General features: G+C 47.3%; 1 protein-coding gene across 1 annotated transcript in view; it reads right to left on the minus strand.

The window, feature by feature from the left end:
- Positions 1 to 812: 812 nt before the first annotated feature.
- LOC119442799 (WASH complex subunit 3) overlaps positions 813 to 22423 on the minus strand; it is a 188770-nt gene continuing 167159 nt past the window's right edge. The window contains exons 2-5 of the mRNA XM_037707826.2: positions 16711 to 17006; positions 10541 to 10976; positions 9086 to 9195; positions 813 to 7062 (exon numbers count right to left, since the gene is read on the minus strand). Of these exons, the coding sequence (XP_037563754.1) occupies positions 6752 to 7062; positions 9086 to 9195; positions 10541 to 10976; positions 16711 to 16861 (1008 nt within the window). The 5' untranslated portion in view covers positions 16862 to 17006 and the 3' untranslated portion in view covers positions 813 to 6751. The remainder of the gene's footprint in view (positions 7063 to 9085; positions 9196 to 10540; positions 10977 to 16710; positions 17007 to 22423) is intronic.

The raw sequence follows: 22423 nt of genomic DNA on the forward strand, positions 1-22423 counted from the left end.
ACTATTAGCTTCAGGCATGTCCCGAAACAATACCTCTGCTGCTGGTAGATCTCCTAATTAGCTCCCGGTTGCCCGATTTAAACACTTCGCCACACTGACAGGAGTGTAAGAAGTCGGAAGTAAGAATGAGTCTGACTTGTTCCGTTAGATCTGAAGGTGAAAAAAAAAAGAAAAAAAAAACCCATTGGGAAGGACGGTTTCGAAAAGGTTTCTCGAAACAGGACGGGTCGAGGACGTCTTCGAGTAACCGCGACACTTTCGTTTATTGACTGACAGCACAGCAAATCGTTGCAGGATGTTGTGAAGGACACGTTGTGAAAAAAAAGGAAAGAAAAAAAGAGACACACAGAAAGCCGAGACATTGGCTAGCTCTAAAGGAGATCCTACGAAAGAGTAAACATGAGGCACACTGCCGACGAAATCCGTGCCACTGCTCGAAGTCGATAACAACATACGCCAAAAGCGTTCTGTCGCACTGAACACACTTTTTTTTTGCAAGAACACTATTTTGCTTGCACATGGCAAACTGCCTTACTCGCCGCGGTGGTTGATTGGCTATGGCGTTGTGCTATATATATATATATATATATATATATATATATATATATATATATATATATATATATACACTGAGCACGAGGTCGTAGGTTCGATTCCAGGCTAGTAGTGACCACCTTCCGATGGTGATAGAATGCAAAAAACGCTCGGGTAGCGTGCTTTGGGTTCATGCTGGAGAACTCCAGGTGGTGAAAATTAATCCGGAGTCCTTGACTACTGCCCCCCCCCCCCCCCCCCCCCTTTCATAACCCACTGTTCACTTTCGGGACGTTAAACCTCTTATTTTAATTTTAGCGAACGGTCTCATCTCGGAGCAAAAGCCTCTGTCAGGCTGTATAGCCTTTTGCTTTTGCTTCGATTTCGGTTGATGTACAGAAAGAAATCAATAAGTTTTCTTTTAATCAAATAACAGCAATAAAATTTATTGTCGTCTGACACCCGATTCAGTTTCCTTTTTTTTTAACATAAACGACGTCTACGCTTTCACTGCAGTATGGTAACAACGCATTACAACTCGAATGATTAATGTGTAAGGAATGCGCGCTTCTCGTTATGCCGTTCCCGGTGTAGCGTAAAGACATTACATCAAGCAACGGCGTTCATGCAGGTGCGTAGAACGCCCGGCAGTGTTTACAGCCCCGGCGGGACGCGCATTTCACAGCTTGCTGCACAAGCTTGCGGGTGCTCGCTCAGCAGGCGGCATGCATTCAACTACCGTGTGTGGCTTCCACGCAGACGCTCTGATATCGACACGACAGACAATAAAATGCGTCTTTTGAAGTCACTGAAAGCGATATTATATACTCTACATTCATTGAGGATTCCACGTTTCCGCAGCATGCTTCGCAGTACGAACGATTCCGCTTTCACTATTTCGAAGCAGTGGACGAATCGAATGTAATACTTCTCTGAGACGACAGTATACGCCTAAATAATGTGAACCAATTGGCTGCAAGTTAAGTTTGTCAGCGCAGATGTAGGCGCACGAGTATTTGCACTTGCAACACTGTAGGTTTACGCGGCTCCGTGGGCAAGGCAACGCGGCAAATAACACACGCAAGGTCTCGGCGGGCTGCGTTTCGACACCGATTTCGAAACCACCGCCGCCGCCCACACAAGAGAGCGCGGCGCTGTCACGGACTGTTTCTATCACCGCGTCCTGGCGTCGCGATAAAGCTTAAACCATAGTGGTCACAGTTTCATCAACGGATCGTGTCTTAAAGATAAATGCCACATAGATTCTACTCAGGCTGCTGCTCAATTCCGCCACATTGTCGAATTCGCCATCTTGCCAGCTTCGATTGGCTCACAGGTCTGCCACGGCCTCTGTGATAGGCTTAAAACGTCAACATGGCGGAATTTGAGTGTCTATATAATAGCATCCCGTCCAGGCACGGTTTTGTGTATGCGAGAGCCACTATATGTTTCAGCCTCTTTAGGGACACTGAGCCTTACAATGAATACGTTATTCATGCGAGCTCTGAAGTGACCTAACCTAATTTGAAGGCCGTAACGTTGTGTGCGTGCTATGCAACTCAAACGCGACAGTGGTCGTAAGGACAGAATATACGCAGTGCTTATAAACGGACGTGTGGGACACGTGAGAGCGCTTTTTTTTTCTTCTTTCTTTCCTCCTGTATTCTCTTTCTTGTGTTACATTCGCTTTTCCGTTTCTGCCTCGCACGCACAGGTTTTCTTCTTTCTTCAAAGACGTACGCTCACAGAAATATTGTATTGCGCAAACAGTTTATAAGATGAAGGAATTAAACACTTGGCTTAGTGGATCAAACAAACATACGACACGTGGGTATTATCGTTCGTGCATGAATGCCTTTAGCGGGATGGCACCATGTGAGGGAGGGGATAAAGAACGACGCTGTGGGTGGGCATTGTCCTAGTGGCAACATCTACGGAGCTTGCGAGAAGAACCTTGTTTACCGACAAGAGATCCTGTCAAGGATCGCGAGAGTGGGTGACATCCACGGAGACAGCGTGTGAGCTCGTATTTTTCAACACGCGTTTACGAATACCTTCAGGAGCACTTACAAGCACACGTTTACTTTCTAGGTACACAAGAAATATGTACAAGGATCAGAAGCTCGACTCGTATGTGAGCCGTCGTATGTAAATTGGAGGATATCGATAGTTCAGTACTAGTGTCCCCGTGAACGCTTCGAGTACAATAGCCCGCAGGACGGGGCACATTCGAATCGAAGTAGTACGTATTTTGATCAATTGAAGGCGAAATTTGTTTAAACTAAAATTTGATTCAGATCCTCCAAACTATTCTTTGTCAAATATTTTACGCGTGCAGGTGAACTCTTAATAGGCAGTGTTGTGAACTGTGACGATTGCCCACACAGGGCCGGATTAAAAACTGGGAGGACCGCGGGCTAATAAACATCTCGGTCCTCATCTCACTGCTTCCCTTTCTACCCAAAACACATTGCTGGCGTATTCAGACATCGTTAAGGGATATGAGAAAACCACATGAACATTGTTGTGCTGTAAACGATGGCTGTATTAATTTTTTTCTGCTTCTATGCTCATTTTTTGCAAAACAACTTTTGCACTTTTGCATCGGGGCTACAGGCCATGGATGTTCTGCCCACCTAGCCTGCCTATTAATCCCCTGCTGGTCCGGTGAAGCGGCAAGCACACGTGACATATTTACCACGTATCTGTGGCGTCACCCGGCATGGGTGCGTTTATACATTTTACGTCACGCGACGGCCTAATTAAAAAAAATGAAAAATTTATAGTGCCGCATGCATTGCAGCGTTTTCAGAGGATTGAATACAAGAATTCCTAGACGGCAAAGGCAATAAAATAAAACTAAGTAAAGCTCCTCTAAAGTTAGACCGCGTGTTGCTCGTAATTAGTCCGTGTGTGTATCATCATCATCATCATCATCATCATCATCATCATCATCATCATCATCATCATCATCATCATCATCATCATCATCATCATCATCATCATCATCAGACTGTATTTATGTCCACTGCAGGACGACGGCCTCTCCCTGCGATCTCCAATTACCCCTGTCTTGTGCTAGCTGATTCCAACTTGCACCTGCAAAGTTCCTAACTTCATCCCCGCACCTTGTTTGCTGCCGTCCTCGACTTCATGTGTATACCTATAGCTAAATACTTGTACTTTCGTTTAGCAGAAAGCCCTGAATAAAGTGCGCAATATCGACTTACACCACATTACACCACTGAAGTCAAGTTGAAGAATATGCAGGCTTAGCGTGACATCGTCTTCTTCATCGTGCTTACAGAACCCTATATGTTTGTTCGAAAAACAATAATCATAAATTAATCAGTTGTACAGCAATCTTTTTGTGCCTACATTTTCGTGATCGTCCACCGCTGCATGTTTTTGTTATACTCATTGTAAACACAACACAATAATAAAAGTTTCATATCTGAGTACTGATAAAATGATATGTTGGTCTAGGGGTCATCCAAATTTTCTTTCTTTTTTTTCTTTACGACATGTCGGTCTGGAGGTTTTGAGGATTTGGTTTGTACAGTAGATCTTTAACAGATTTGTTGTTTTAATTGCGTTACACGAAATGTAAGGTAATGCGAAATAATACGTAATGCGTGGCTCATTGTCACACAAACTGCGGAATATTCAGACGAACCTGCGAACTGCCCACGACGTCGCTTCTTCCCAGGTCACAATACAGGCTTCCCGACCGTGGAAGAGCTCCAGACAATGTGCAGCTTGCGCGGGTGAACTTCTGCGGATGTTTTTTTTTCTTTCTTAAGTAACTCCCACGTACTGTACAAAGAGAAACGTAGCTTGATTCGCGACATAACATACGACTTACAACTATATAATTTCACGACAGCAATGCGGTTACTACTGCGATATCACAACGGGATCACACAACATCATACTGTGCCCGAGAAGGAGTGCAGAACAACAATGCGACAAGGTTTATAACACTATACAAGTATACGTACAACTGCCCACAGGAGGCGAGAACAACGCCCTTGTCAATCAGTCACTTATACTACGTCTCTTATGACCGCACTCGTAAGCAGGTAGGCATGTAATACTGGATTGCACCGATAACGAGGATAGGCGACGGCGTAACATCCATTGCAGTTTCTCAAGCTGCGCTTTCGGCGAGAACAGTGATACGGAAAAAAAGAAAAAAAAAAGACATGCATTTATGCTGGGTACGTTGCCTGTACGCTCTGGAAGTGATGAGGCCATCGAGAACACACGGACTCGCTCCATACATGACGTAGGCATGAAAGAATGGCCATAGTTTACCAGATGCGCTGCGAGAATCATATGGGAGTGGCAACGCTTTCAGCGCCACATAGGCGTGGGTAAGGGTTACCTGCACATTCATGATATTGTAACGAAAACAAAAGGTGTGGCGGGATATGGAACATCAACGTCTACCTTAACGGCCACTCTACGATGTTTATGGTGCAAGCAGCTACCATGTAACAAGAAGAGAAACAGCTGATTCCAAAACTGCGTCCAACGGTCGTTGACTACAAAACTGGTGTCTCACTCTCTCGTCTTCTTAAAATTCTTATTCTTATTCAGTTTGGCGTCATCGGTGTTCCTAAGCTTCTCTGCTTCCGCTGACGACCGCTTCGGATGGCCGGCAGTAGAAGCGAGAAAGCGACCCTGTAATTATCACTGATGTAGCTCTTCGCAGTGCCGAATATATGTCACCGGTACCAACATCATGTAGTTCCAATGACGGCACGCTTAGCTATGTGCAGTTACCGCTGTGAGCATCACTGTGTACTTGACATGACATCCTATTTATTCTGCTATTCGTTCGTTCTACCACCCTTCGCCTCCTTACGCCGAAAATAGCTCGTGAATGTAAGCACATAGGCGTAACATGAAATGCTACTCGTTTACTTACCGAGAAAGTGGAGCAGATTTTATAATAACGGGTCCAACATTGAGAGCGCTCGGACACGAAACAGTTTCATCACGCAGGAAGCCTCATAGACGCGTAAACAATCTCTGAGTCCTTAAAAGGGATGCTGAAATGCTTTTCGGGGAAACAACGAATGATTTTAAGAACAACACAGTATACCGCTCTGGAAACTTCCTCGCTGAAGAAATATTTCAAAACGCTAAATGTGAGCAGAGTTAATGGTGACCTGATACCTTCGCTGCTATAGCCTTATCCCGCGGTCATGTGCAAAGCTCAGCTCGGAGCGGCTCACCGTTCCGCTTTTATCCTTCCCAATCATGCCGGTTCCATGGAAACCACAGTCTTATTGTTCCTGTCGCGTTGTGGTGCACGTTGCTCCTCTCTTCGCAGGTTGCTTGATGACGTCGCTGTAGGCGAACAGCGAGTGATTAGGGTTGTCACCTGTGCACGCTAGGTACCACAAAAACTTCTTAGCCGACATGCTTTTGGCCATTTAGCGCACTTGCTGGGCCTCGTGGTGTTCGTGAACACGATGTTTTACGGCTATTTCAAAGATACCGGCGCCGTTCTATCACAACGTCTACCCAACAATCCTTGTGACATCCACCTTGGAGATACTGCTCGAGCAAAAATGACGACCACGATCTGTTTTAAGCGGCAACAAATACAGTACCGGAGTCGCAGCGCCGCTGGTTTACCAAAAGCCCTGATTACGGCCGCTGGCACCGCAATTGTACTCATGCACTATATATGCGCTGGATGGCAACTGGTCCCAACCCATCCGTCTCAGAGGAGATGGAAGGTTTTAGTTCGGGCCTCCGAGTGCGAGAGTTCTTAGAACAATTTGACTCTGATTCACGAGCAAGCAGGACAACAAACACTTTCTCGTTTCCTGTCACAAGTGTTAAATAAAAGTTGCAATGACATACAGCTGTTGCGCCTTTCCCAAGCGACAACTAGGCTGTGAATCTTCCGGCCTTGCAAATAAATCTAATCAAAGGTTCAACAGGAACACCGAGTCGCAGCGCGCACGAACTCACCCTCTGATTTGGGCTCTGAGAAAAAATAAAAAGAAGAAACAGAAGAAAAAAAAAAAAAAGGAGCGAACAGTTGGAGAGGTCTAGTGTGCGCGGACACGCTAGCGCCGCTCCAAGTGTTGGGCGCTGTTACTCGAAGTTGAGAATGGGGCTCCAGCGTGGTGAGCCAGCCTATAGACGACGGCCGTGTACGGCCACAACACCGGGTTAGATCTACGTCGCCGCCTGCTTAGGAGACGGGCCTCCGGGCCCCGGCCAGCGAGGAGGCGGCCGGCATGACGGGCGACGAGTTGGGCGTCACCGTGCGCGGGCCCAGGTCGAAGTCGTCGTCGTCATCGTCGTCGCTGGAGTCGGCCTCGCGGAGCCAGGAGGCCCGCGCCGCTTCGTCGGCCAGGGCGTCCGCGCCGGCGGCGGCCACGCGATTCTTGGTCGCTGCCTGCGTGCGCTGCGTGAGGCCCCGATCGGACGAGGTCGCCGCTGGCTTGTCCGCGCCCGCCGCGGTTGCGGCCACCGAGTGGCGGCGACGCGCGATCTCGGATTCTGCGACGGAGAGGAAAGGAATTAGCGACGGAGAGGCATCGAGGAATTAGCACGAACCAGCATACAAGAAAGGAAAACACATAGACGCGACGCAGGCTTTAGATTGACAAACTTGACTAACTTAATTCACCGTTAGATCACTCAAATTGCACTGCAGCAGGCATGCATGCCCCGGAAAGGTTAACTGAAGAACTTATATTTCAAACAACAAACCTTTCTATTTTGAACATGTCAAATTTTAACTTCAAGAAAGCGCATTTCAGGCCCAAACCGACCAACAGACGATCACTGATGCAAATGGTTTCTCTTGCTTTGACATAGCGTCCTTCCAGCAGTTTTCTTGCGGCTGTGTCTCGGGTCATACTACAATTTTGATCTCGACAAAGCCTGCACTCACACTCGAACGCTGTGCAGTTCACGGATAAGAAACGTTACCTTTTTGCTTTTGTTTGGTGTGCTTTATGCAGCGCCCCAGTCAGGTCTACGTTAGCCTTCCTGCGCGACAGTGGTATCTCGTAAGCGGCTCTTACTGCGAATGATGCAGAAAGACTACCGTGCTTGTCAAACGCGAGTTCCCGTCCTTCGCTTAATGATCTCACTAGTCCACCAATGACGGCTCTTCTGTTGAACTGCTCGTGATAAATGCATGGTGTCTGAAGGTCTTTTCCATTACGGCGTCAGAAAGTATACGAAAGGGCACAAGCGAGCTTGTCTTGCTCCGCGTGCTACCAGCGCAACCTGATGACGGTCACTAAGAAACATGACACCGAAATTGCTAGATAATTTCTGCTTTGTAAACGCAAGTGAGAAGAACCGTGTCGGTTTGACCGACGAGCAGTCGCCTGTTAGAGAAAGACGACAATTTCAACACGATTCGCAGATCGTCATCATCTGTTTAGGTACCTGTGCTGATGGGCTATTCTTAGGCGAGCCGAATAAGTGGATGTATTTAATAAACAATGGTTGGAAAAGCCACATAATCTATAAGGCATCTTTGTAGTTTAAGCATCGTTAAGTAGACCGTTATGATAATATGTGGCAGCGACAGCTCACGCATATGTGTTCTTAAAGGGAAGCCAAAGTGAAATATCAACTTAAACTGGATTTAATAATTGCGCTTCTCGAAGAGCCGAAATTTCAACCTTACCGGCGGCGTGTAAACTTGGCAAGCCAGAAAAAGACGAAAGAGTAATAAACGGATGGCGACGGCACCTTGAAATTGCTGCGTTAGGCTCCCGTGAGGTTATGAATTTCAACAATATCTGCTCGGGTTTAGTTAACGAAAGTCATAATTTATCTATAGAAAAACAGCGAAATTTTCATACTTTGTCTGCACAAACATTGTGCGAACACGCGAAAAATTCTTTGGATTTTGAAGCGCCAGTCCTCGAGTCAAGAGGGCCCAGGTGCAATGCCGGCTGATGTGTATGTATTTGTGTATTTGCTGCAGTGCTTATCGCTGTAATGACAACGTTCTCAGCTACGCAGCCGCACATACGCTTGAAATATACTGGCTGTCATATACTTATCAGTTGAATAAAATGTTCATTGGAGACGGTATTAAAAAACTACGGAAAAGAAAGAAAATTACAAAAGTGGGCTTCTCCTTGCATGGTCTTTTATAGTGGAAAAGCCAGATTTACAGGTGCCTGCCTGATGTGCGCCGTATGTCTTTGAAACGTTATGCGCACGCAGTTAATGCTCTCTCTCTCTCACCTCCTCTCTTTTCGTACCTATATTCCCTTCACCTAGTGCAGGGTAGCAAACCGAACGCGCGACTGTAAAATTCCCCGCCTGTCTCCTCTTTTACGCCTCTCTCCCTTTGAAACATCATTGATGTTCGCATTTTTGTCGTAAGTTCAGTGCGTGCGTGCATGAGTGCACGAGTGAGTGAGCGAGTGAGTGAGTGAGTGAGTGAGTGAGTGAGTGAGTGAGTGAGTGAGTGAGTGAGTGAGTGAGTGAGTGAGTGAGTGAGTGAGTGAGTGAGTGAGTGAGTGAGTGAGTGAGTGGCGTGTTCACTTACCCAAGTGGCTACCTAGCGTGATGTGGCCGGATGCCTGTGCGGCGGTGAGGTCCAAAGACGGCCGCCCTCTTCGGCACTGTATGAATTTCGGCTGGCAGGGCGTCGATTTCCTGCGTCCATCACAGAGCGCTTCGTGTCAGATGGCTTACAAGGGAATGCTCTATAAATTTATTCACGCAATGTGTTGCACCTTTGTAGGTAATGCATTTCTAGCGTGGAGTTTTCCTTGTGCAGGGGACATCGTGTAAAAGAACAAACTAAAGAATCTAAATTACGTCGAAAGCTCTTTTCGATGGAAAGTTTGGCAATGCTGGCCTTTGACTGTAGCGTTAATCAACAACCCAGCTTGTGCGCTTCTGAGGATTCACAAAATATTGTCATTGCATAATTTTTCTTGTTGGGCTAGTTGATGACGTATAGCTGATAGAAAGAGACGAAAGTTGACACACCCAAATAGAGAAGCACAGGCAGGATGGCGATCGTCTTATATGTCCTTTTCTGTGAGACTGTGCCAATTTGCGCCTCTCTGCTATCATTTATGGCCATTATAATATGCTGGTTGACGCGTGCATGGTATTGATGAATGATTGTTCATCTGAATTTTAACAATTGTTTGCTAGTCAGATAGACAGATTTGAGATGCTTGTGTTCCCATAAGTACTGAAAGGTTGATTCTGCGCTACAATCGCAAGCCTAATGACATAAGGCCTTGCTGCCATTCATATTGATAACTTGAACAGCTGAGGTGCGTTTTGTACGCGTGCGTAAAAGTTGTATACAGCGTCTGCTGCAACTTTTAATACAAATGGACGCTACCACACACGATGGACAATTGAGTGTTAAGTGCAAATTGCCATTAATATTACTATTTATATAAAACATATAAACACAGTACAAAGGAGAAAAAATAAGCAGTCTAGCTATCGTCTCATGAAATGGCCACTACTAATATACACGTTCATTTCCTTATATTTTCCCATTGTTATTTAAATTTTAATTTTTTTTGTTCTGTTTGTTTTTATACTACTGCCTGACATACGGCCTACTATATGTTTATGCCGTTTTTTTTATTATATTTGGTTTATTTCTGATGCAATGAGCACCACGATCACCTTCATTAAAGAGCACCATGGCCCCTCGCGTGAAGAATAGCAAAGAAGGAAGAAAGAAAGGCAAAGAGAAAACGCAGGTGCGACGCGAACGCATCATACCACATAAGCCTCGATTGCCAGAAACTGTGCAACAAACGCGACTAAGCTGCGCGTCTTCCGCATGCCAAATAATGCGAACGCAGCCCTTTGAATGTACACGAGCGCAATCAATCAATCAATCAATCAATCAATCAATCAATCAATCAATCAATCAATCAATCAATCAATCAATCAATGAATGAATGAATGAATGAATGAATGAATCAATCAATCAATCAATTGACCAGTGAGCGGATTACGTCACCTCCTGTCTGCCGTGGCCGCTCCCAGCAGCCGGCTCCGGTGCTGCTGGCGTGTCTCGGCACCGGTTTCTTCCTCGGGGCAGACGGCCATTGGCGGCGGGGGCGTGTCCCGACCGTCCGCGGCGGCCTCGTCGTCGTCCTCTTCCTCCTGCTCGTCGTCGTCGAGGCGGCGCTCCTCTTCGTCCTCGTCGTCTTCCTCGTCTCCGCCGGGCTGCTGCCTGGCTTGCTGCCTGGTTTGCTGCTGCTGCTGCTGTGCCGCATGGTGCGCCCGCGCGGCTCTCGCCAGGGGCGGCGGCACGGGCGACGGGCTGCGCACGTGCGGCAGCGACGCGGACCGCTTGCGGCCCGGCGGGGGAGTGGACACCGTGGACCGCGGGGGAGCCAGGTGCACGTATTCGGGGGGTTCGCGGAAGCAGAACTCAGACGCACGACGTCCACCTGCGAGGAACCGACGACACATCCGCTCATACGCATGTAGTCGGCGACATGCAGCTGACATGGCGTCCTTCCTCCCTCCGTATAACGACGCTACCGAGGATTGACACGGCGCAAGCTTTTACTAGTGGACAGCGTTTATAAGGCTAGAGAATGCGGCGTGTACGTATAGGCCTCTGTTAAGCTTTCTGTGACTTTCCGCCTACACCTTTCTGCGTCGGTGCGCTTTTCACGCTGGGTGTTGGAAGAAATGTGACTCTGACTGAATGTGAGTGAACGTGAAATTGGCTGAACGTGTCCGTTCGTTCGCAACGACCAACACTGGTGCCGCCATCGCCAGGCTCGCGAAGTCAGGTGCGTGCTGTTCTGAGCCGGAGTGCGGGAATCCCCGGGCTGCGCAGAGCGATGGTCCAGTAGCCAAAGGAGGGAAAATGCTTTCGGAACAGGGGGTGTGAGGTAACGAGGAACAGCTTGGCAGAGGTAAGGGGTAGTTAAAGAGTTTTCAAGTACGGATGGACGACAAAGAGGCTGCGGAGGTGGGTAGAGGACTTATAAGGTTAGTTAAACACAGGCGTTCGCAGTAATTGAGTTGATGGAATCAAAAAGTCACTGGAGTGCGGTATTTATTTTATCTAACCGGGCGCAAAAAGATGTAGCACGCACGGAGTGGCGCAACAAATGCATTAAGTTTCGCCCCTTCTGGGCTTGCTCTTTTTATACATGAATGTAAAAATCATGACGACCTGTAAGTGGTACGGGAATAAAAGAAGCAACGTGTTTTCCTAAAGGAATTGAAGTACGTATATTAAAATAAATGCAATCAGTGACCGTTTCATGCTTGAAAACGCACAGCATTTGTAAGACACATGAGAACCCATGCCGTGATCCCGTTTGTAGCAGATACTGTTCCCGTGGCTAAAAGTTTTAAGGACGATGCAGGACGGAACCGCTGACTTTGCGAGATCCTGAGCCTGTTCGAAGTCCTGTTCTCAGTATCTTTCGCTCTCTCGCATGCATCTCCAGTGGCTTAGTGCTGATAATATTCTGAGGGTTTTCCAGCGCACCACGTGTAAAACCTGCGAAATGCAGAAGGAGTTTGGATAACCTTATCTCCTCGTTACCTACGCCACTGCCCAGCTCGTAACCTCTCAGCAGTATCTCACTGGCCTCCTTAGCTTATCCATGAGAGCAGAGGAGACCACACAGATGCCTTACGAGTTGCCACCAGATTACGATAGTGGATCATAATGATGGTTCTTCGAGTTTTCAAAGAAAAATAGGTTGGGCATAAGTGACGCTATTTGACCCTGTTAAACTCCATTACTTTTTCATTTGCACCCTGTTTTATTATTTCGTGAAAGCGGTCGAGATAGATTGGTGACCGCGGATTACGTACACGGAACCGGATACTTTTTAAACATCGCCCCGTGATCATGGAGCTCTGGAGCAGCTTCTTTTTCTATTAACTACTTTGCATACACCCTTGTTCAGTTAGTAGACAAAAACGTAGCTGGAACTCTTTGGATTCCGGTGACTCGTGAGGCAGAATTAATTAGCACTCTTGCATGTGACCTACTTTTGCCTCTGTATATGAGATGCCTCCTCCCGCGCTGATCCTTCATCCTTCAAGCTTTCTGGTGTCAGTTTGCTTCTCTCTGGTGCCATGCAACCTTCCCGCGACAGTGCTAAACTCGCACATTGCCTTCAGAACATTACTGTGCCCTCATGTTGGATCGTACGTATCGTGTTTACTGATGCAGGAGCTTGTTCTATTTTTTTTTTTGTTACCTGCAAACATCTTCATGTTTACGTTAATGCTTACTGTCACGTACATTTTTATGCATGTGTCATGCTATTCGAATGACACAAGTAATTCATGACCACGGCTGTCAGCGTTCCATAAAAGAAGTTTATATGCGCATATTTGTTTTTTTGTTTTTGTTTTTGTTTTTGTTCTGGTCTTGACGGCTGCTTTAATTTAGGCAGATCGCGCTCCCGGTGATTGGCTGACGTCAGCTGTAACTTCAACTGCAGTGCCACATTATTGTGAAAGTGGCTACAGATGACATGCTGCCTGAAATCTTGAAGCTGCGATGTGACGGGCCAGTCACACAACTTATTGATATTTGCGATGTATGCAGCGATGCACCGAGTATTAATGCAAAATTTCGGCAGCCACACGGAACCAACTTTCCGTGCCTTTCTAGCGTGACGACCTGCAATGCATCAATGCATTTATACTTCACCATATGACATCAACGTTGTAATCTCCGTCAAAGTAAGTAACGTGCATCGTGCATCAACTGCTATAGTTGTTTTCAAACGGTTCAAATTTCGGCGGAAATTTACAATGCTGTGGTAATGCAGCGCGGGTGGATGCACCGACGATGAACGCCGCCGCCGAGAATGCATCGGGAATACGTTCCACGCAATTGGCCTATAAGCATCGTTGATGATGAAAGAGCGAGATGAGAAAAAGAGCTTTCGGGAAATACATAGTCAAAAAGAAAAAAAAAAAGGAAATAAAAGAGAGAAACAAAAGAAAGAGAGAGAGAGAAGAAAAAAAGAAAATGCGAACCATGTAACCCTGGTAGTCGTGGATGGTGATGATGGCAATGCGACAGGCGGGTTTATTCAGCTGGCATTTAATTCCGGCCATCACTTCGCTTAAAAATCATCTTTCTCACGAGCATACAGCTGCGTCAGCGCACGTCTCAAGGCCCGCAGTCACGACGAAACAGCAGCAACAGGTGCCTCCTCGAGTGATTATGTGGTTTTCTGGGAACACTGACTGCTGGGCACAATCACGTAGAAACCCGAGTTCCTGCGAACCGCTTCACGTACAGGTCCGGCAGCGAGCGGCACACGCAACAGTTGTCCTCGCTTTAACCATACTGAGGGTTGCAGCCGCACCGTGTACTCGTATTCGCTTCGGCCTTCACGACTCTGACACGCAAGATCGCATGACCCTCTCGGTCTGCACCGCGTAACATGTCACTCGAGACGTCGGCAACCTAAGGCACTGCGACATCGTGTCCGGAGAATGTGACAGGGTGCGCTGGGAGAGAGAGAGAGAGAGAGAAGACGGGGAACGCGAGTGTCGGATAAGAGTCGTGCAAAAAAGTGGTCGCAGTTTCACCTGAAAGGCGAAGCATCAATTGCGATAGCAAACTTGTAGAGAGCTATACGGAGTAATGATATTAGCTTTATCAGCTGTATAAACTTGGACATGCAGCAGCATCGGCAACACGCAGAACTGTTGTCGACGCCATCGGCGTTTTGCCCGCGTTCGCTCAAAATGCGTGCGGCGTTGGTGACTGTTGCCGGAGCCTGTGATATAAATAGGCACTTGGTGCCGCAGCTAAACGTCGCCTCCCTTCCCTCCCCCTCCCCCACGGCTTCTCGCGCGTCGGAAGAAGGTGCGTTTGCTCTACATATATGGTGATTGTAAAGGAGAAAAGAGACGCCTACCTCTGCAGCCCTTAAGCGAGCACGGCGCGGAACGCGCGTTTGTTCTCCGCCGTGCGTTCACTCCCCGTGAAAGACGCGCCCCTCGCGCCCTTTCACTCGCACATACAGCGTTCGGCGCGCGGCGACGATTTCTTCTCCAAATGACGTCATACGGAACCTCACGGCGACGGCGACGGCGACGGCGACGCCGACGGCAGAAATCTGCTTTTGAGTGTCCATATAATTGCTATCGCAATAAAAGAAACTCGCATTGCGAAATAAGCGTGAACGTATACAGCGAAAGGAACCGGTGTGCGTAATGAGCAGGCAGATAGAAAACGGCCTCACAGGCACGAGTGCCCGGCGTAGGCGAAGCGGGCGCAGGTCTGCAATTATATCGGTTGCAAAACTGCGCTTCGATATGCGCAGTTTAGGCCGCTTTCTAGAACCAATTTTACGAGAGTCGCCCCAGCTCTAAGCGTTCCCGTTGAGCAAAGAACGCAGACGGGCATTTCATGGCGTGGGCGCACCGCGCTCGGGCGTAATTATTTGGCGCGACTTTGACACACAATCTGTCAACAGCAGGTGACCAGACAATGAGTTCGTTCTAATTAGAACTGGAGCCAGCACAATATCGGTCGTTAAAGCTGTCGCTATGTGCTCGCCCACAACGGCCACTCGCAAAAAGAGGTTGTACATTGTTTTTGTTCACTGTTTTAAAACGAGCGTGGTGAGGACGTGATCGGGTGTGAATGTTTGGGTCATTCATCGTGCGTATATTTTGGAACATGGGGACAGTACGAAGAGGGGGAGGGAGGAAGGAGACAACTTTCTCAACTACCCTTATTAAACAGGGGCCGACGAGGGGACCTTAAATTGCGGACATACCGGAAATACCAGTAGCTGAAATGAGGATGCCGAGTTCGGACAGATGGCATGGGGCAAGAAGAAAGGACTGAGTAGGGAGATAGAAGTCGATAATCTGACAAAATCGCGTCTGGCCGGGAAGAATCGTGAAGAAAACAGAACACAGGACGACCAAGGTGAAGAAATTAATAAGCTTTACGTTTCAGGTCCCCACCCCTTGTTAACATGCCTTGTTGACAGCCTTGTTAACAATGAAGGGGAATTCATTGTGAAAAAAAAAAAACCACCCGCAGGGGAGTAAGGGTTAACTTTTTAGTAATTGTTTCACCTTGTTCAGCGTCAGTTCTTTTTTCTTAAAAATTTTTAAAGCGTATAGACGGAAAACATCCGTGAGAATGTCAGTAACTGGCAATCGTTATATAGTCAGGTGCAACCTAAGAATGCAGCGGCTAAATACGATTAGAGGGAATTCGATTAGGGTACCTGCAAATTGCCTTTGCTGAGTTCTTATTGTTCTTCCTTTTCCTCGCGATTCACATACCCGCTTCCGCTTTCTACAGCCACCGGTTGTCGAAACATTTAAATTAAGTGTGCGAAAGCGCGGACTATAGTTTATTGGAGAGAAAATAGTGATACTCACAGCTGAGAACGTATTAGCAGTATTACCTAACTATACTTTCGGAGGTGCTTGTTAACGCCCCACCGTGTTGCTTGCGATGGGATGGCGAAGTGGTTTAATGAATGCGATGCCCCGTATAGTCGGTGTTCACAAAACCCCGTGTGTTGTATATTTGTGCTGTGACCTGTCTTCTTCGCATTCGCTCCTTAAGCTTTCGTGCGCGTTGCGAGTAGCGTGCTCGTTGTTTACTGCTGGGCCACTTGGGCATCCCGCTTCTGAGCTCTTGGAGCCGGCAGGGCAGGCAGAGAGTCCGCAGCGTGCTTTCGTGGGAGGATCTGCTTCTTAGATTGCCTGTAAGCGACCAACTGCAGTTGTCAAGAGTGATTAAAGACGACAAAGATGGTTCGGCTGCGTAATAAAAGGAGACGACAGCTACATCAGCAAACGGGCAATGAAGATTGATTTTTTGTGGCAAGGTGAAAAGAGGTAGTCTTAAGAGAAAACAGCAAGGCAGCTAGTCGGATGGAGGTGCCCATCAAGGTGTGGTTGGCTGAAAGAACCAAGCGGAAGGCGCTCAAGAAAAAACATCAGTGTCCCGAAGTGTACGTACCATAAGATACTGCCCATCGGAAAAAAAAATACAGAAAGCAGAAGAAGAAGCAGGAGGAGGGAGAGGATGATAAAGAGAAGTAGGAGAAGACGGAGTACTTGCGTGGAGAGTTTCGCAACAATACCGTCACAGAACAATTGCGGACGAGGTGCATGCATCGGTGAAACAGAATGACCCCGGCGTACAGTTACCTTTCTTGGGCGCTGGTCGCGGTGAGAGCGTGGGCGCCCCGTGCAGGCGGATGACGGGCGTCCGCCTGCTGGCGCCGTTGGACGCAGGCGATGACGTCAGCGACGACGAGCTGCCCACCGCGGGCTCGCGCCGTGGGCTCGCCTCGCTCATGGCGGCTCTCCCTCGGCTCCCTCCCTGCCTTGCGGGAGGCTCGTCGAGGGGAGGGATGCGGGGAAGCGCTCCTTCCCGGATGGCTTGGAGGGAGGAGGAAGAGGTCAGGCTCGGCGGGGCGGGAGTCGCTGGCCAAGGGCAGCAGCTGCGAACGCAAAAAACCGAGAGAGGAGATGGTTATCAGTGTGGGGCGCACAATGGTCCCCCCCCGGCTTACTCGCGTTCCAATTCTTTTTTCAATTCCTTTTCATTTCCAACTTCCGTCAGCTGGTTCGAGCGGTAATCTGCCCTACGCTATCACCACTATCGACTCGTTGTGAGCGTTGGTTGATAAGAACGGAATAGAAATGAAGCGTAAAAGTACTGAAAGTTGGCCGAGTTGGTAGCTATTCATTATGAAACTGCGCTTGTGCGTTACCTTTACTTAGTGTCCTCGTTTGTGGTGTGCGCGCTGCAGTTTCATAATAAATGAAATAGAATCGAGCGAAAGGAATCCTTAAATTATACCGGCCCTGATTTCAATATCGGCTTGTGAAAATGGTCGCAGGCGAAGGAAGACATCGCACACAGAAAGGCACAACTGATGTAGAGATGGTTTGATTTTACAAGGGGGTGGGTTCAGCCTTTAAATTGCGTATTACGCCGTCACAAGAAAACAAACAAGGCACAAAACACAAGCGTGGTAGTGGAGGAACTATCTTGTTCCGGATTTCCTATATTATCGCAGCTTTCAGCATCAGCAACAGCAGTCTCGTCAAATGCAATCTAGATGACGCAACGCTTCGCTATACAGGCATAAGCTCTTATTGAACCATCGGGACAGTGATTCGCTATATGTGGCTAAGTAACGTGGCTAATAGTAACGACCGAGGCGTAAGTGGAGGTTGTCCGTGGAATGAGCACGCATCTTGATAATGCGCAGCGGAACAAGAAAACCTATCAATACTTCGCAGTGTCACTTCTCATCCCAGGGAGCGCGTTCGAGTACGGCACTCTCTTTCGCTCTCTGTTGCATGCGCACGTGGGTTACAGGATGTCTAGGGGAGGGGGGGGGGGAGGGGTATTCTGTAAGGGTCCACCTAGTCGACTGTCTATTTCGGACGCTGCTGCTGCTGATTGGTTGCAGATGCACGATTGAGGAGGAGACAGGTGCCCCCAGCCAGTCTCCTCCTCGCTCGTGCAGCGGCAACCAATCAGCGACAGCCGAAATGGACAGTCCACTAGGTGGACTCTTACAGAATATCCCCCCCCCCCCCCCCCCCCGAGCTCTGGAGAGGCCAAGGTGTAAATAGGAGGAAGATATGCTCGCCCCCTTATGTGGGCGGTGCAGTCGTCTAGCCTCCCTTTGAGTCAACACAGTATTTATCTTTTACTAGAAGCTTAACAAACATTTGCGGGGTTTAAAAGCCGTCATATGAAGCATATTGGTCGGTTAAGTGAAATGGTCATCTATTATATTCACCATCAGTAAAAAAAAAAAAAAAAACGCAGCAACATAACGCATAATTGTTTTTCTTGCTTTAACAAATGGCTATTGCCATTATCATATTTCCTGAGGTATACCGCATCCGGCGTATACAAATGGTAAACCGAAAATTTATTGTCATACTGTAAAACCCTGAGCGCATTATTAGCGTGCATAGAAGGCAATCACTGGCGTTTAGGCTGTACGAAGAAAAAAAGTCAAACATGTCGGATCTGTCGGATGGCTCGTCCATGTCGTCATCACCTTCAGAAACCAATTTCTTTGTTGCGGTAGTTTTTAGTCCGGCTTTCGGGAAGCCATTGCCGACATCTAACATGACATGGAGTTGCGTGCCACGAAACAACGACTCACTTTAAATCATTATTTAATCTTTAAGAAAAACTGCGCCATCTCTGGCTTTACGTCTTCATTTGTGCGTTCGCGTTCTCATTATTTATATTCAACAAAGGGTGCTCACAAACGTGAGCAACGAAAACAAACACATTAACCACTGCGAACAGATATTACTTGCTGCCGATATCGCTGCCGGGCTCATCCTTTTTTTAAGTGGGTCAGTCATATTGAATTATTAAATAATGTATAGTCCGCAACCGGACTCTGACAGCCTAGGTTACGCGAACTTTGGAAAATGCGGTAATTTGTTCCAGAGAGAGTTTACTCGGTCGGCGCCTAGCTTGAGCTGTGTGATCGTACACTAAGCTCTGCGCCGTATCCACGAAAGGGACTAAACGATGGAGGCAGAACGCATTTCCTATGATCGTAACCGCCGATCAGCGCAGGTACATAAAAAGGGGGTACTTAATGCGCGCGGTAATTAGTCATATGGGAAGAAAAAAAAAAGCTATTGAAAAAATAAAGAAGGCATGCTCCATCAATGCAACGACGGCCTCTTCTAAGCCGATCAGATAAGAGCGAGTAAACAAATAAAATTATGAGAAACGAAGCAGACGAAAAAAAAAAAGCGTATGCATGTCGCCAATTGGATTAGAACCCTCAAACTGCGGTTTGAGTAAGCAGAGTCACGACCCATCGTTCTCGCATTTCGAAATGCGTCCGCAGTGGTGCGAAGTTAAACGAGTGGCGCAGTGATCGATAGAGCGTGGTCTAGGCAACGGTGGTCCTAACCTTAACGACACCAAGTCTGCCACAGCTGCACAAGATTGACGAGCACACTGAACCGGGTTCGAAATTGCGCGAGTTAATCATTCATTACTGATAGCTTGCATGCAAGCGTGTTACACAAGCGGTATGCATGCTTTCAGTGTATGTACAAGTGTGGCGGCTCTTAATGTTTCATGTACGTGCGAGAAAGCGTTGTGGGGAGCCGAACTTCCAGTAAAACGACCCGGGAAACGTAGCCCATCAGAGTACGAATTCTTTGTGTGTTTCTCTATGCGCGAGTCGACTTCCTGCGATTGCTTGAGTGGTTCGCATGCGTGTCGTTTTGATGCGTGGTTTATGGAATTTTCTGAGAGTTCATGGGCCTAATTAAGCATTTTATTAGGCTTTTATATCGCATATTAATTTCCAGGATCTGTTCCGGATTTTTTGGGTTGACACGTGATGGTAAGACGGCGTTTGTGGCGGCCATGTTTGCAGCTTACTATTTCTGCGCCAGAATTCGTGTGCCTTTCCGCGATGTGACATTGTTTTTCTCCTTCTTTCGTGTATTTATATGTAAGCAGACTTCGTGCTCCAATCTGTTTTTGTGACCTCTGTTGTGAGGTGTCTTGCATTTGTGTTACCTGGCTCCACGCCTCACTTTTTCCTCCTTATGATTCGTATGTCTTGCTCAGTGCTGGCTGATTCTTTCATTTTTAATATGTATTTATTCTGTGGGAAAAACAGTAGCCGGAGCCGCTCAAAGGCGCCGACATTTCATGGCTATAGTTCTATAAAAAATTTGGCAGTAACGTCGCCTCGATAAAGATCGATAACTATTAAGACGTCTGGTTAGAACCTCTTGAATCCTCAGACCTCTTTATCCTTCCAGGCCAATGAGCCACCCACCAAAATAAAGCTTTAGCGTCATCGTTCGTCATCGAAATTCTACTGGAGGAACAACTACCATTTGTTAATACAGGAAAGTTCGGTAACACTTCTCTGGTGCCGCTTGTACCAACACAGTCAGGGCTGTCAGTGCACTGGATCGTTCAGCATCGGTGTGATTTTGCGCTGTCTAGCGGAGAAGACAGCGGTTTCAAGCAGCGCTGCTCCTAAGGACGCTTTTTTGAATGTTGTTCATAATTTTTTTTTAATGCGATCAGCATTCTTTGGGAATTTCGCCCACCTTGCGGTATGTTTGCATCGGACCTCTTTCACGCCACAACTTCGGCCGCTGGGTATGTGGCCGTGGGTCTAGCTGTGCCCGAATAAACAAATTCGACCACTGGGTGGGTGCACCTAGGTATGTGCGCCCATTCTCGGTCAATCTCTCGGAATCGCACTCTTTAAAAAAAAAAATCCTCTAAGATTTCTGAGAATTTTCGCACAAATACTCCTATCGTGCCAACGGCGACTAGCTCGTTGAGACGATCGCCGCGTGTGTCACATCGCGTACAACGGGTGTGCAAGAGCGCATGCGCGCACCAGTTTTCTTTTACGCCGAAGACACAGGAACGAAGGGAGGAAATTTATAGCATTTCATTGACCGCTTCACGACAGCTTCGCTTCACATAGATTCCAGCGTCTGCGTTGGATCTGGATAATTTTTTTCTTGTTTGGATAACTCCGGCTTGTCGATTTCCCACGCTTTGGGGTTGGGGTGCCTTCGCAATATTGCCATACATAGAAATGAAGGCGGCATCTTGTCGCGTCGAATTATTGTCACCGCTTTCGGCCCGTCATCGTCGCAGACGACACGCACAATTGTCAGAGGCTTGCCCATTGGGACCGCGCTTTCTAAGAAGCATGCCACTCTCGAAACAGCTGCGCCTCCGGTAGAAGTCGCAAGCACACAAAGACGCTCACACCATTGCCTCCGAGATTGCGCGCCCTGAATCTCGGAAGCCATGCAACCTCTAAGAGTTCCTTATAAAAAATTACTAGAGGGAACTCTGGTGTCTGCTGGAGTTGCAAGTATGGCTATTCAGTCAGCGCGGGAATGATGATTAACACGTAGATTTGCCAAAACTTCGTGCTTCCGCTATTAAACGGCTTCGTGACTTTGCAAGCTGATCATTTTCATCAAATGATTTCGCTGTAAATGCAACATTTCGCAATGATCAAGCAGGTCCACAGGAACTTACTGCCTTCTGGCGTTTAGAAAAATATGTTTGCTCAAAATTTAGGAAGATAAAAGTAATTAATAACTTCACAAGAACAGTCTGACGCCATAAGCACGACGATTGGACAAATCCGTGTACTAACCCATTTTTTCCATGGTAGCCGTTTGATCGCAGCGCCAGCATTATCTCAAGTAATTTTGGTAGGAAACCCTATGACGCCCACTACTCACCCGCTCTAAACAGATCTCAACGGGGGCTGTACGTGCGTCTTGTGTTCACCATGTGCCTTTATCAAGTACTTAGTGATTCTTTTATGGTATAAAAGTTCAGGGAAGTAAAATATGCTCAATAACTCTTTTTTTTTACCTTGCATGACGCCCAACGCAATACCCCCTATACTTTATTTGCCCTATATTTGCGGGGACTGTAATTAAGTGCAAACGGAGCAAGCGGGTAGTCGTCTGCATGTCATTGGGTGTTACAATGCACTTAGCTAATACTACAGATGCATAAGCCATATCCACAAAGCTTTTCCTTCGAAAATCTTTTTCTCTTTGGCTGGCCGCCTTCACTATAACAATTTCTCCAAGATGACGATTGGCAGGAACGACTTCCTAGATACAGTTCTAGCATAGGAAGTCCTTTCCGAATACGGGCCCGGCAGTGTTAAAACACAGAGAAGAAAAATTAACTACGAATCAATGGTGGTATAGGCCTGAGTAGTATAAGATTAATTGATTAGAACACGGAGCGACTGAGACAAATAAAAGACGGAAGAAAAATTCCAGATAATTAAACACAGGACAAGTAATGTCCTGTGTTTTTGTGTATCTTCGCCCCAGTCGCGCT

Source organism: Dermacentor silvarum, chromosome 2, assembly GCF_013339745.2.
Source record: "Dermacentor silvarum isolate Dsil-2018 chromosome 2, BIME_Dsil_1.4, whole genome shotgun sequence".
NCBI lineage: Eukaryota > Metazoa > Arthropoda > Arachnida > Ixodida > Ixodidae > Dermacentor > Dermacentor silvarum.